At 37.0% G+C, this 14,500-nt stretch overlaps 1 protein-coding gene across 1 annotated transcript in view; it reads right to left on the bottom strand.

Moving 5' to 3' along the window:
- Positions 1 to 12,695: 12,695 nt before the first annotated feature.
- The window catches only part of rspo2 (R-spondin 2), a 63,366-nt gene continuing 61,561 nt past the window's right edge, over positions 12,696 to 14,500 (bottom strand). The window contains exon 5 of the mRNA XM_067398856.1: positions 12,696 to 12,817. Coding sequence (XP_067254957.1) covers positions 12,696 to 12,817 — 122 coding nt within the window. The remainder of the gene's footprint in view (positions 12,818 to 14,500) is intronic.

Below are 14,500 nucleotides of genomic sequence, written 5' to 3'. Positions count from 1 at the left end.
ATATTTCCTAATTCATCTTGAAAAGTTTCAATTTCAATTTAAGTCATTTCAGCTCATTTTTTCTTTTTAAACCTTAGTTGAATTCTGCATAACTTAAAAATTAAGTTAAAATTGGTTAAATTATTTAGATGAGTTAAAGTAATGGAAAGGCATGATTTATTGATCATATAATTTTTTAAATGCCCTGGCAACCACCCATAACACCCTTGCATGGTGGCGAGTTTTTTTTTGTTTTTGTTTTTTGTTTTTATGTAAAATCTTGTTCAGTTCATTAGAAGGAAAAAAAAAGCAAGAAAAGTAAATATGTCTTGTACTGGCTGAAGCTGGTAGACAGACATACACAAAATACACAGAAGATACATGGGAGGTTGTGTAAAGCTTACAAACATTCTGTGAAAAGGTTAAAGGCTAAACACATACTGTAGTAAAACGTTTTGAATTAAAGGCTTGCACACAACACTAGCCATTAATTTAGAGGCCAGTGATAGCATGTATTCAGCTGGTATTCCACTCCGACAAACTGCCTGTCATTGCTTCAGACACACTGATGAGAGGAGAGCGTAATGAACGTGTAATGTGGGGATAAATAGCAGACTGATGAAAAAAGCAGATCATGTCTCAGAATAAACTCACCTGGGCTGATTTTCTATTTCAGTCAGCCATATAAATACCACAGCTGAATGATATTTATGACACTTCTCAGGAGCTAAAAAATTATAAACTGTATTTGTGTCTATACTCCATGCATCACTAAAGAGATAAACATCTTCATTCACTCTAGTGAATCGTATTAGTAGAACATTGCACCTTGCTGTCACTCAAATGGTTTCCGTTAGCACTTTCTGTTTGCAGTTTCCACCACTGTCCTCTGCATACTACTTCACTGGGTATTCAGAAACTAAAATAGATTTTTTAAAAATGGCTGACATGAGGCTGTTAAACAATGTTATAGAAGCCACTTTTCATTTTTCTGTACGTATTTAATGATTTTGTATGCCTTGTAAATAGATTTTATTAGTTAATTTTGCAGACTGAGTATTTTAAAACTGAATTTAAAAAAAGACAGTAAACCGTACCATTAACACGGTAATAATTGTTGGTCACAACCTTATAAAAATCTGCCATAAATGACTGCATGTGTGTTTGACTGAGTGCAATGGTGGATATAGGTTGCAATGGTGGATATACCATTTTCTAAAAAATATTATGTGACACATTTCGATGTGCAAAGTTTAAAAGTGCACAAGCCCATATATATTTTTAAGCAGAGTTGAAATGATCTTGTGTGTGCGACAACACTGAGGGATAGTAAATAATGATGGAATAGTAATTTTTAGGTGAACTATTCCATTCAGGGCTCAACAATAAGGACTGGCCTGGAATCAGCGTAAATGACGATCGGGACGGTAGATGGAACTGTAACTTGCCAGATCGGGCCAGCGCTGCATCGTCATGAAAGTTTATCATTTGTATGTTTTTTTAAACCTTGCCAAATTAAATATTCAAGTGCAAGAAAGAGAACTCAATCCTGTACTCCAGGGATGGACAACTCCGGTCCTAGAGGGCCAGTGTCCAGCAGAGTTTAGCTCCAACCCTAATCAAACACATCTGAACCAGCTAATCAAGGTCTTTAGGATTAGTAGAAAGTTACAGGCAAGTGAGTTTTTATCAGGGATGGAGATAAACTCTGCAGGACACTGGCCTTCCAGGACCGGAGTTGTCCATCCCTGCTGTACTCGCACGCTGTGTGAGAAGTTTTGTGTGCGGCGCACACATCCGAAGTGCACACCTAAAACCGCCTCTCAGACAGTGCACAAATACTGAATTGAGTTTTCTTTCACATCTTCTAGCGCTTGAACGGACATTTTCAAAATTATGTCAACGTGCCCATCTTGGCGAGTAATAACTATAGTCGGTTACGTCTTAAGTGAAAGTAAACAATCTTGTTACTTGTCTATAACAAATATTCTTTAGGTAAATATATGAGTTAGGACTCTCAGTGCTGGGTTGTGGCAGTAAGGGCATCAGGCATAAAACATGTGCCAAATCGTATGTGCGGGTCACTCCACTGTGGCGACCCCTGACAAGAAAGGGAGGAAGCCGAGAGAGAGAGAGGGAGAGGCTAGTAGTTTTTGGTTATTTATTAAGATTACATGGGTCAAAAATAGTGAAAACAATAACTAGGCCTATTTTATTTTACTTATTACTTTTTTTGTGGTGGGGCCATTGGGGCCATTGAAAATTTTGGCAGGTCAAGTAAAAAATTGAACCACTGCCCCAACTGGGCCAGTAGGGAAAAAAAAGCATTAAATACAAAAGTCACATTATTTCACTTTATGGATAATTATAATAATATAATGATATAAACTAATTTTGTAGCATTAAAATGTACAGAACATCAAGACATTATTTCACGCACCATTTAGAAACAAGCACAGAACCTCGGCCTGGCAGAGGCCGAGTTGGGTGTTAGACTGAAACTCCAGGTGTTATGGCACCAGAAAAGTGTGAAAACAGCAGAGACCGTAGACTGCAGAACGGTGTGGCAACCCCATTCTGCACAAAAACCTGTCAATAATACAACTAATAAAACCAGCATTCTTTTTTTAAACTCTACATCAACAGTACTTTGTGTTTCCTTTTGTAATCTGTGGTTATGTTAAGGGTGATTTTTATCAGAGACCACCTATAAGTGTGAGTGTGTGAGGGAGGTGTGATTTAGCAAACTACTCGCCTCAAAGAATTGCTATGTGGGAAAAATATTCAGGTTTTACACCTCCAGCCACTTCCTGTACATGGTTTCACCTCTATAAAAATCCTTGCTGCACGTTAGCAATGTTATGTCCAGGGGTTAAATTAGGCCGGTAACAGCCGGTAACAATCGGTAACAGCATTCTGGCACCATTGAATAGAATAGAATTAGAAACAACTATTGGGAAATCATTTCGCAATCCAATTCACATTCTGCATGCTTCAGGCCAGGTTTTTTTAATGATCCATTACATATATTCCTCAAAAAAAAAAAAAAAAAAAGTTAATTTCATTAAACATTACGCAATATTCATTTAGCAATATATATCGTTAAGCAATGTCATTTCTTGCCACTTTTTGGAGGATCCCCACCTCCAAAATTCCAATTTAATTCCTGGTTACTTTCCTTGTCCAAAGCAAAGCATTGCCCTTCATTCCTCACAGTTATTTGTGTCCGCTATGGGATTGATATCGCCCTTCTGGGTCCTTACTGGTAATTCTATAGGCAGCAGTCTTTCTATTATGGTTTAATAAGGGCTGTTTTGTATTAATCCTCCCTTGAAACCACTAGCTAATGTAGCTACTAGACCCCTATAAAATTCAATAAATGGAGAGCTGTTGCCAAACAAAAAGGAGAACGCAGAATCATGATGAAGGTTTTAATTTCGTCCACAGCAACAGGCACGGAAGCTTGGCCAAAAGTGACTTTTGTCTCCACATACCGCTGTCTGGCCATAAAGGGAGCTCAGAGCTCTAGCTAATGTCTTTTAAATATATGTAACTGTACTCAGCGGCACTGATAAAGAACATATGTTAAAGATCCTTCTGGTAAGACCTGGAGTCCAGAGGAAGGTGGTGATGGTGCGGTCGACTCACGGTTTTGACCTCTCATGCGATTACGAGACTTCAAGGCCTCAACGGAAGACGCAAGGTCTTGTGCGGTTGTCTGACTGAAATAAAACAGCTGACTTAGTGTGGCGGTGCAGTGGTCATTTGCAAGGAAACTAGCCATGGCGAGGGAAAAGGCGCTAAGAATAATATCGTATGCCCCATAATAAAAATAATACCCCATGCCAGACCTGCCAAAAAACCTTATTCCTATGGGAATCATATCAAGCCCATATCCAGCGCTGCACCTGCTATAATGAATCCAAGATGACCAGGCTCAAAAATTAGGCCATAAATATTATTTTACTCCCTCTTGACTTCAAGGCTGAAAATGAACATGAAGAGGGCCAGACTTTTAAATTGACAGAAGCATAAAATAGGATTTCTCTAACTGTGATAAACCTTCATAATGCATTAATACACCAAAAATGACATAATTCTCACAAACTGTATTCAGATTGAGTTTCATTAAAACCACTCGATCGAGCTACATGTTCGTCTTTAAAAACCATTACTGACTAAATACAATAGTGCCGCTTAAAGGTGCCATCGAACATTTTTTTACAAGATGTAATATAAGTCTAAGGTGTCCCTTGAATGTGTCTGTGAAGTTTCAGCTCAAAATACCCCATAGATTTTTTTTTTAATAAATTTTTTTAACTGCCTATTTTGGGCATAAAGAATGCGCCAATTCAGGCTGCGGCCCCTTTAATTGCTCGTGCTCTCAGCCCCCTCCCGAGCTCTCGACTCTATCATTGCATAAAGAAAGTTCACACAGCTTATATAACCCTCAAAATGGGTCTTTACAAAGTGTTCGTCATGCATGCTGCATGCATACATCTGATTATGTGAGTACGGATGGTTACATTTGATTCTGAATGAGTTTGAGGCTATGCTCCGTGGCTAACAGCTAATGCTACTCTGTTGAAGAGATTTATAAAGAATGAAGATGTGTTTATGAATTAATCAGACTGCAAGTGTTTAACACTCTCGGGTCGGCGGTCACGCCGGTGTGATCACCGCATTTTTTTTTCTAACCAGTGTGAAAGAGACTCAAAATACTCTGTCAATGAAATATCTTCTTTTATTTGTGTACACTCAGAGTAACAACAAAATGTTGTGCTTTTTGTAAAATAAAGAAAACTAACATGATGCGTGATCTCTCGTCTCCCTCTGAACGAAGTCCAATCTGATAGTTCTCAGAAAATGAACTGTAACTTAGGGAATACTAATGACAAAAAAATTAGACTTATGTCTAAAAAAACATTTAAATGTCAGGTTTTAAATCGTGTAAGTCAAATCGAAAACAAATATTCTGTGTTTATGTAATCTGTATGAAAAGAGAGCCATGTCAGAAGTCTGTGATTCAGCTCATTATCCGCTAATGCGGCCACGCCCACGGAGCCAGTGCTATTCAGACGCAAATTCAGAGTCAATACATGCATACATTGTCTCAATTGTGTATTTATCGTCTTGAAAAGTGTTTTGAATAGCCATATTTAGCGATCTCTGGCCTCTGTTAGTTCGGTTATTTCCTGGATTGCCTATTCTTCTTTAGTGCTCAGGCATTTGTAGACTAAAGGTGTACAGAGTGCCCTCCGGCTGCAAGTATGAATTCAAAACACAGTATCCAGCACTCATAGTAATGACAATAAATCCTGAATAAATATTACTCCTCTGTATAGAAAATTGACAAACATATGAGAATCCATCAGTATTTCTCCAAATGTGCATGCTTTTAAGCTAAAAGCCTATATGAAATGCCACAGAGGTAACATTGTTCAGACACTTTGCATCACAGAAATACATTATATTTTAAAGAATATAATAGAATACCATTATTTTAAATTGTAATAATATTTCACAGTATTGCTATTTTTTCTGTATGTTTGATTTACACCATTATGAGATTTGAGACATGATCAACAGAGGGTTTTTTCACAGCCTACCTGACAAAGAGCTAATTACTTATGCAGCTCGTTAGAGCTCTTTATGCAATTATTTTGTCTTCTCGGGTGAGAATCACCCATTATTCATGATGATTCACGCCTCCATGCATACTGTGTTTCTTGACCAAAGATGTTTTAGAAAATTTAAATCTCTCTATTGTTTTATATGAACAAGCAGGCAACATAATTTTTACCACATTTTGAAGCAAAAACTCTAGTCTACAACCTCAAATACCCAGAAGTCTTGTGAACAAAGATTTAATATTTTTTTTTTGGCCTTATTTCAGTGACTTAAGTTTTTTGTTTTTTCAATAACCAAGCATAAACGTTATTCCTTCAAAAACACAAACATGTACATACATGTTCCTCACATATTATTGTAGCCTAGTTTGTGCTGAATACAGTGTAATGACACTTTTTCCATTAATATGTTTATGAACAACTGAAAAAAGCACAAATGTCAGGGCATGTCAAAACTTCTCCAAGGCCCCAAAAATCCTCAGACCCCTGAGGGTTAATAATGAAAATAATGATGGCTCTTGTCTCTGTGAATACAGTAAGAACCGATGGTAACTTTAACCACATTTAACAGTACATTAGCAACATGCAAACGAAACCTTTAGAAAGTCAGTTTACAAATATCACTAAAAATATAATGTCATCATGGATCTTGTCAGTTATTTTTGCTCCATCTGCCATTTTTCGCTATTGATTCTTGTTTGCTTACCTAGTCTGATCATTCTGCTGTGCAGATCTAGACATTAATACTGGCTGCCCTTGTGTAATGCCTTGAACATGAGCTGGCATATGCAAATATCGGGGGCGTACATATTATTGATCCCAACTGTTACGTAACACTCTGTGTTATGTTGAGATTTGCCTGTTCTTCGGAGGTCTTTTAAACAAATGAGATTTATATAAGAAGGAGGAAACAATGGAGTTTGAGACTCACTGCATGTCATTTCCATGTACTGAACTCTTGTTATTTAACTATGCCAAGGTAAATTCAATTTTTTATTCTAGGGCACCTTTAAAAAACTTTGCACTTCTAAAAATGACATCATTATACCTGACATTACAGAAATTACGTTGAAATTTTATAAGCCTTTAATTACATTGAATTAATATTGAAATTTCGAAACACTTATGTAATGAAGACTCGCTTACTGAAATCATGTGACTTTGGCAGTTTGATAAACGCTCCGAACCACTGATTCGAAACAAAAGATTCGTAAAGCTTCAAAACTTCATGAAGCAGTGTTTTGAAATCGCCCATCACTAAATACTGTTGAATACAAAAAGTATTCTCGTCACTTCTTAACATTAAGGTTGAACCATAGTAGTCACATGAACTGTTTTAAATATATCTTTATTACCTTTCTGTGCATTTGAAAGTGTAAATTAACTTGATGTCAATGGAAGCCTCACTAAGCCATTGAATTTTATCAAAAATATCTTAATTTGTGTTCTAAAGATGAGCGAAGGTCTTACGGGTGTGGAACGACATGAGGGTGAGTAATTTAATGACAGAATTTTCATTTTTGGGTGAACTAAAACTTTAAGGTTAGTCTCAGACTAGATAGACAGAGACATAAAGAGTATTTGATTGAAACATAATTTGAAAGAAGAAAACAAAAGCATGACAGACAGAGACAGATAAATATTTGTGTGAAAATGAATTATGCACCCTACATCTCTTTTAGTGATTTTGTATGTTTTGGCCATTGATAGTTTGGATGGATGGATGTATGGAGGGATGGATGGATGGATGGATGGATGGAATGATCTCCTTCTACCTCCACATGGACATGCACAGCGTTGTTTTCAGTGCATGACTCAATTTCTTTTCATTGATGGATTTATTCAAATGTGGGATTTTATTTGGTCAGTTTGAGCACGCATTTCCCAAAATGACTGGGACTCTGGATAATATTTGTGTGAAAATGAATTATGCACTCCCTCTCTCAGTGATTTTGTATGTTTTGGGCATTGATAGTTGACATATGGTAAAGTTGTAAGCAACACTATACACCGGCAGACACTTTTGGCCTATAACATCGGAGCATATACATTTGACCCAGAATCTCTTGCCAAAAAAAAAGTCATTTTCAGCAAGAAAGCTAATGATCCCAGATTTCCTTTGCCTCGGTGGGCAACCAATGCCCCATTACACAGTTATTGAAAACAGCAAATTATTTCAACATTTATTGTCCCAGGCAAAGTTATTAATCTGGCGATGCAATGTCATAACTTCCATCTCCGGCATCTGCTTTGGAACAAATGTGTCATTCAGGCAGCATACGTTCTGTACATGACAGAATGATGAGAGGGAAATCGTACTGCACGAGAATGAGGACCGTTAGCACTCAGGCCTCACAAACAGCATTTCCTGTTTGTGGTTCCACTAGTTCAGTCTTTGAAGTGTGCCGTAATAATAGAACCAAATGGAGCTAATGAAAACGCACTCGCCAGATTAAAAGGAAGCCGTAGACTCAACTAGACCAGAACCTCATACCACAGGCAAACACACACACACACACCAGGAAAATACAGACATCTTCAGTACGATACTCCGCCACATAGTTTACAGAAGTGGTTTTATGATGAAAAGAGAATCGCAAAATGGCAAGAGGAAATGGGCAACGCACACTTCTGATGTATTAGATACATAACATTAGCAAGTGCAGTGTGTTCTGGTCTCGATACAAATGATTACTTCACCCAAAAATAAACATTCTGTCATCATTTATTCACCCTTATGTTGCTCCAAAAATGCCTTTCTTCTGTGGAACACAAAAGGGGACTGTTTTTTTTCACATTCAGTTACAGTTGATAGCAAGTTGAGCTTTCAAACTTTAAAAAGGTGAGGGACAAACTGATTTAAACAGTTTTTTACTGATATTATTTTGCTCTAGTGCAACAAAAAGAAATCTCATACTCAGAATTATCTGTTTTCTTTATAAATTAACGATTTCAAACAATGTAAGTTTATAAGACAGTATGTAAGACTATGTGAAAAACATATTCAATAAGCTACTCAATCAAAAGAGTAAACACAACTAGTCTACAAGCCAACTTAGAATACTTAATTATACGTACATCTCGATGAAAAGATTGAGTAGCTACAAGCGCGCAGCCATCTTTAGAATTTTGTCTTTGAACTTCCGTTTCTGCGGTAGCCCTGTACATTTCTATGGCATCACTGTCGAAGAGTAAGCTGGTGAAGTGGATTTACTTATCTTAAACACTGTAATGTTTGAAGCATATGTCATAACAAATGTCAGACCGGGAAGATTTTAAAATGAGAGGTTCATAAATCCATAAGATCTTACCTTTATGCTGTGGAAGACAACGCGCGAAGCTGAAAAGGGGCGGGGCTACATAGTATTTTTTATAGGCTACTACGACTTTTCTGTCAGTTTTTGTAGGCCAACCCGTAAGGCGCACGGGTTCCCTCGATCGAAAGCCTATGCATTTTTCCCATAGACTTTTGGAAAATCGCAAAAAATAAGCTCTGTGTTTAACAAAGGGTTATGACACTTACACGTTTTGTCTATTAAGATAATCTTTACAAGTTAACACAAAATGTATACATTTTGAAGCCTAAATATAGTCGTCAGATATAAAAAGCTAACAGTAGGCTATAAACGGACTACAGCACACCATGGTCGCAGATCAACGTCGTCACCACCAAGCTTCCTCAAACTTTATCTAAAAAACAACTTTATTTAAAAAAATGCTCACTGATTATGATCTGCGCTGTTATTAATACTTATCCACTTTTTTATGAGAAATGCTGTCCAAATGTCCTGTTTGTCATGATGACGTCTAAAGTCCCCGCCAAAGGAAGTAGTACCTTTTAGCAATTTGTTAGCAACCGCCCTTTTTTAAGACAAAATAAAGGTTTAAAAAATCACAAGCGGGTTATAACTAGTGTGTTTTAGGTCATAGATCAAAACGTGAAAATATTTAGAGGCTTTGTTAACCACAGACCTTATTTCAGGTGATTTAGCAAAAACTCATTCAAAAAACCCATTGACTTCGGGGTGAAGGAAGCGGATGTCCTAAAATGCTAACTTGCTTCCGGGTTTTGCCTATAAAAACACGTCATCCCTGAGGTACTGGCTGCGTCCGAAAACCTAAGTAGCTGTCTTGCTGCCTCGCTATCTTATAAGAGAATGACTTGTACGGCAGCGTTTGAATTGATTTCGGACAGACTACTGAAGCAGTGTAACAGTTTAATGATCTACAGCAATATAGCGCGAGCTTTGGTGAGAACTAAACAATTTCATTACTACAGTAGTAATTTCTCGATAGAAATTATATCAAAATTGAAATATGTTGATCAAAATCTTACATTTATACACAAACTGAGCAGCAAACGCAACCTTCGGATGTCATCTTTATTTTTTTCTAGCTCAACTGTCACAGAATGGAAAGCACAGGATTGTGGGATATCAAAGGCAGCTAAGGATATATCTATGCTTCCTTCAAAAATCGATCTGAGGAAGGTATCTCATGAGACAGGAAGTGAAGCTAACATTGGATTCGAACGTGCCTTGATGCCTTCTTACCTTGAAATGTGTCCTCGGAAGGCAGCATTTTTCAGTTTTCGGACGCAGCCAACCTATAGCTCAAGTACACTTAAGTGTAATTTTAAGTAGCCTATATTTCTGAGAAGTGTATAAAAAGTAGACTAAAAAGTATACTTCTTTACTGTTAGTTTAAAAGAAGTATACTAATAGCAGACTTCTTTTTTGTAAGGGATGATAGAATTTCAGTGTTGGGATTAACTATTTAGAGAAAAGCAAAGACAAATACTTTATATTGTAATATATATTATAACTACACACAGCAAATGTTTTTATTGTTTTTGGTGGTAGCCTATTCTCTTTAATGAATACACTTCAGTGTGCCTCTTTCTTGACTGCAAGTTTCCAATTTGGTTTTGTGATGGTGTGGCCCCCGACGTGACATCTGTGAGGAGTTCATTAACTTGTAACCCACAGCAGATGGGTGTTTATACACGGTAAGTTTACATATACATTGACTACATGGAGACTTTATGGGCCCCACTCCTACTTCAAAGATGGCCTTACTGTACAGGTTTTAAAGCATAGTTTTGTTTTGTTTTTGTCTCAATCAACATTTTTGTCCAGGTGTTTCAACACATTCATGAGGATAACGCATAAAACTGTGAAACACGCAACGTAACTTAACAGTAACTGTGGAAATATCCTTAATACGTTCCCATCTGGCCGTATTTCCCTAAAATTAAAATGTAATGCAATGTACATTAGTATATGACTCTGTACATCAATAATGATCATTCAATTCAAAATTAATTTAAATTATTTAATTAAAAAATGCATTTCATCAATAAATGATTTATTAGTTTTCATTAAAATTGTGTACATTTTGTGTAAGCCTACTGTATATGCTTCTTATTCCCTTCTGGAAATCATTTCTAGATTCACAGGTGCATTCAAATCTGGACGCCTGCTGTCTGACTTTTCTTACATGATAAATGGAGTCTGTTTGGAAGATCAGGCTTGTTTTGTTTTTTTCCCCAGAGGCAATGATTATACAGCACACAGCACTAGGTTAATTGTCCGTGACTCAAATTAAACCGTTTTGGCAGAACCTACCTGAAGAAAATGTTTATTCATTTTCTTTCTGAGAGGTTGTTTTAAGTGGTTGCAGTGCCCGTAGCGACGGACAGAGTGATGCCATTTGCACCTGTCAGAAAGACTTACAGCTGCTCTGAATGATGTCACATTCCAATAAGGGCTCAATTCTCTGCTGCCAATTGGCCATATCTGTTGGTGTGCTGTGAAATGACAAATGTTACGTAATAGAGCTTTAGGGCTTGACGAGAGGTTGGCGAGGTTCTGAAAGCATACAAGGGCACGAAGTGCAACATGAACTGCGTTTTAATAGCACACAATATACACATTATCAATCAGTTGACGATATACTTCAGCTGCTGCAGGATGTGTAATCAACATAAAGTACAAGATGTTAAACCAGGATTACACAGTGATTTGAACATTTACCAGCAAATCAGACACGATCGGTATCCACTGTTAGAGATATTTTGTATTGTTATAAGTGGTTGAAAGAATACTTCAGCACTGAGGAGTATCAGGTACAGAGACATAATTTTCACCAAACATAAAAATAATAATAATAATAATAATAAAAAATGAATCAATAAATAAATCAATTATATACCATATAAATGTAAATGCTATGTGGAGGCTATGTTTTTTATTTAGCTTTTTTGTTCTTTTTAAATTCATTTAACTGTAGCTGGTATTATAACCCTTTACACATTTAAAAGCTGAAGGTGTCAATACTGAAAATACAGTAAGGATTTTTTTATATTTATCATCAATGTTACCATTATTAGATAAACTCACCGACTATGTACACATGAGTTTGTGGCCATGCTAGTTGAACAACTAAGATTCTTACCCACAATATACAGTTAAAGCATAAAGCGGTCTGGACGTAAACATCTTGTGCTGAGAATAATAATTTCGCAACTATGCATGGTTTGCAACATTGCTATGAAAAACAAAGTACCTATTTGACAAGAAAGGCCATTCATGATGCACTCTGCCTTGATTTTTAAGGAAGGGGAATGGTGTAAATTGTACATAAATACAGATAAGTCTCTCTCTTGTATTTCAGGGCATCATAATCAGTCAATCACGTAACCTTTCCAATCTCTTCTGCTCCTTTCGCCACTCTGTGCTCGTTCTACTCCTCCAGGTCTCCATGCCCAAGCTTTCTGTGCTTCCAGCTCAGTCTTTCTCTTCTTCCTCCTCAAATAGGACGAGATATGAGCTATATGAACAGCTGCTGTAGTGTTCCATGATATCACAGTGGGGTCATGGGTCGGGGGGACGTGTCACCGGTGAGGGAAGCAGCAGGAGGCACAGAGACACAGTGTGACCACATGAGTATGAATAATCCCTTTGGGTGCGTGTGTGTGTGTTTTCATTTGGGTAGGTGTGTGTGGAGCGTGGCTAGCAGCTTTGTGGTCTTTGTTCCATTTTAAAGTCTTTTTTTTTCTTCTTCTTTTTTTTTTTTTTTTTTTTTTTAATGGGCAGCCCGAACAGAGGCGAGGTGGTCGCTGTGTTGGTTCTGGGCCCGGAAGCGCAGCCTCTGCTTGTTGGACTTCTTCTTTTGGTCTTTGGTCCGGGGGCCCTTCCCCGAACTCCCTATCGCAAAACAGACAGGAAAGAAAAATGCATTAATTCTAGAAACTGTTGAATGAAAGCAGAAAAAAACCCCACTCTGATTTGCATATTTTCTGATTCATGATCAGGGGTGTTTCAAACTTTATGACATCACACCCATTTTTAGAAATTCTTTAAAGGCTTTTTGAGTAATAATCATGAAAAAATAGTAACATTAAACAACAGCTTTAAGACCAAGAAGTTGATTGATATTCATGTTTAAAAACATAATTAAGCCAGGCTAATCAAATCCACGCCCTTAGTGTTATTAAGCAGGAAAGCTTCTGGTTGTTTGAATTGTTTGAATTAAATTTGAAATAAGTCTTATGCTCACCAAGTATGCATTTACTTGATTAAAAAAAAAAAAAATGTAAAAGTCATATTTTGAATTATTACAATTTAAAATAAGTGTTTTCTTTTTAAATATATTTCTTTTTTAAATATCATGTGTCACATGATCCTTCAGAAATCATTGTTTTTCCTTCAGAAATCATAATATCCTAATTTGGTGCTGAAGAAACATTTCTTATTATTATCAAAGTTGAAAACAGTGCTGCTTAATATTTTAATGGAAACAAGATGAATCCTGAATAAAAGTATTAATGTCTTAAAAGAAAATCTCAGCCTTTTGAATAGGAATGTATCACAAAATACATCTCAAATGATGACAGACAGACAGACAGACAGACAGACAGACAGACAGACAGACAGACAGATAGATAGATAGATAGATAGATAGATAGATAGATAGATAGATAGATAGATAGATAGATAGATAGATAGATAGAAACCCGATTTCAAAAAAGTTGGGACAATGTACAAATTGTGAATAAAAAAGGAATGCAATAATTTACAAATCTCATATACAAATCTCTTATATTTTATTCACAATAGAATATAGATAACATATCAAATGTTGAAAGTGAGACATTTTGAAATGTCATTTTGGATTTCATGAGAGCTACACATTCCAAAAAAGTTGGGACAGGTAGCAATAAGAGGCCATTTGGGTCAACTGGCAACATGATTGGGTATAAAAAGAGCCTCTCAGAGTGGCAGTGTCTCTCAGTGTCTCTCAGAAGTCAAGATGGGCAGAGGATCACCAATTCCCCCAATGCTGCGGCGAAAAATAGTGGAGCAATATCAGAAAGGAGTTTATCAGAGAGAAATTGCAAAGAGTTTGAAGTTATTATCATCTACAGTGCATAATATCATCCAAAGATTCAGAGAATCTGGAAGAGTCTCTGTGCGTAAGGGTCAAGGCCGGAAAACCATACTGGATGCCCGTGATCTTCAGGCCCTTAGGCGGCACTGCATCCCATACAGGAATGCTACTATAATGGAAATCACAACATAGGCTCAGGAATACTTCCAGAAAACATTGTCGGTGAACACAATCCACCGTGTCATTCTCCGTTGCCGGCTAAAACTCTATAGGTCAAAAAAGAAACAGTATCTAAACATGATCCAGAAGCGCAGGCATTTTCTCTGGGCCAAGGCTCATTTAAAATGGACTGTGGCAAAGCAGAAAAGTGTTCTGTGGTCAGACGAATGAAAATTTGAAGTTCTTTTTGGAAAACTGGGACACCATGCCATCCGGACTAAAGAGCACAAGGACAACCCAAGTTGTTATCAGCGCTCAGTTCAGAAGCCTGCATCTCTGAT

The sequence above is a fragment of the Chanodichthys erythropterus genome, chromosome 2, assembly GCF_024489055.1.
Source record: "Chanodichthys erythropterus isolate Z2021 chromosome 2, ASM2448905v1, whole genome shotgun sequence".
In the NCBI taxonomy this organism is placed as follows: domain Eukaryota; kingdom Metazoa; phylum Chordata; class Actinopteri; order Cypriniformes; family Xenocyprididae; genus Chanodichthys; species Chanodichthys erythropterus.
The sequence above is the reverse complement of the archived record's forward strand: the minus strand, read 5'-3'. Positions and strand labels throughout refer to the sequence as shown.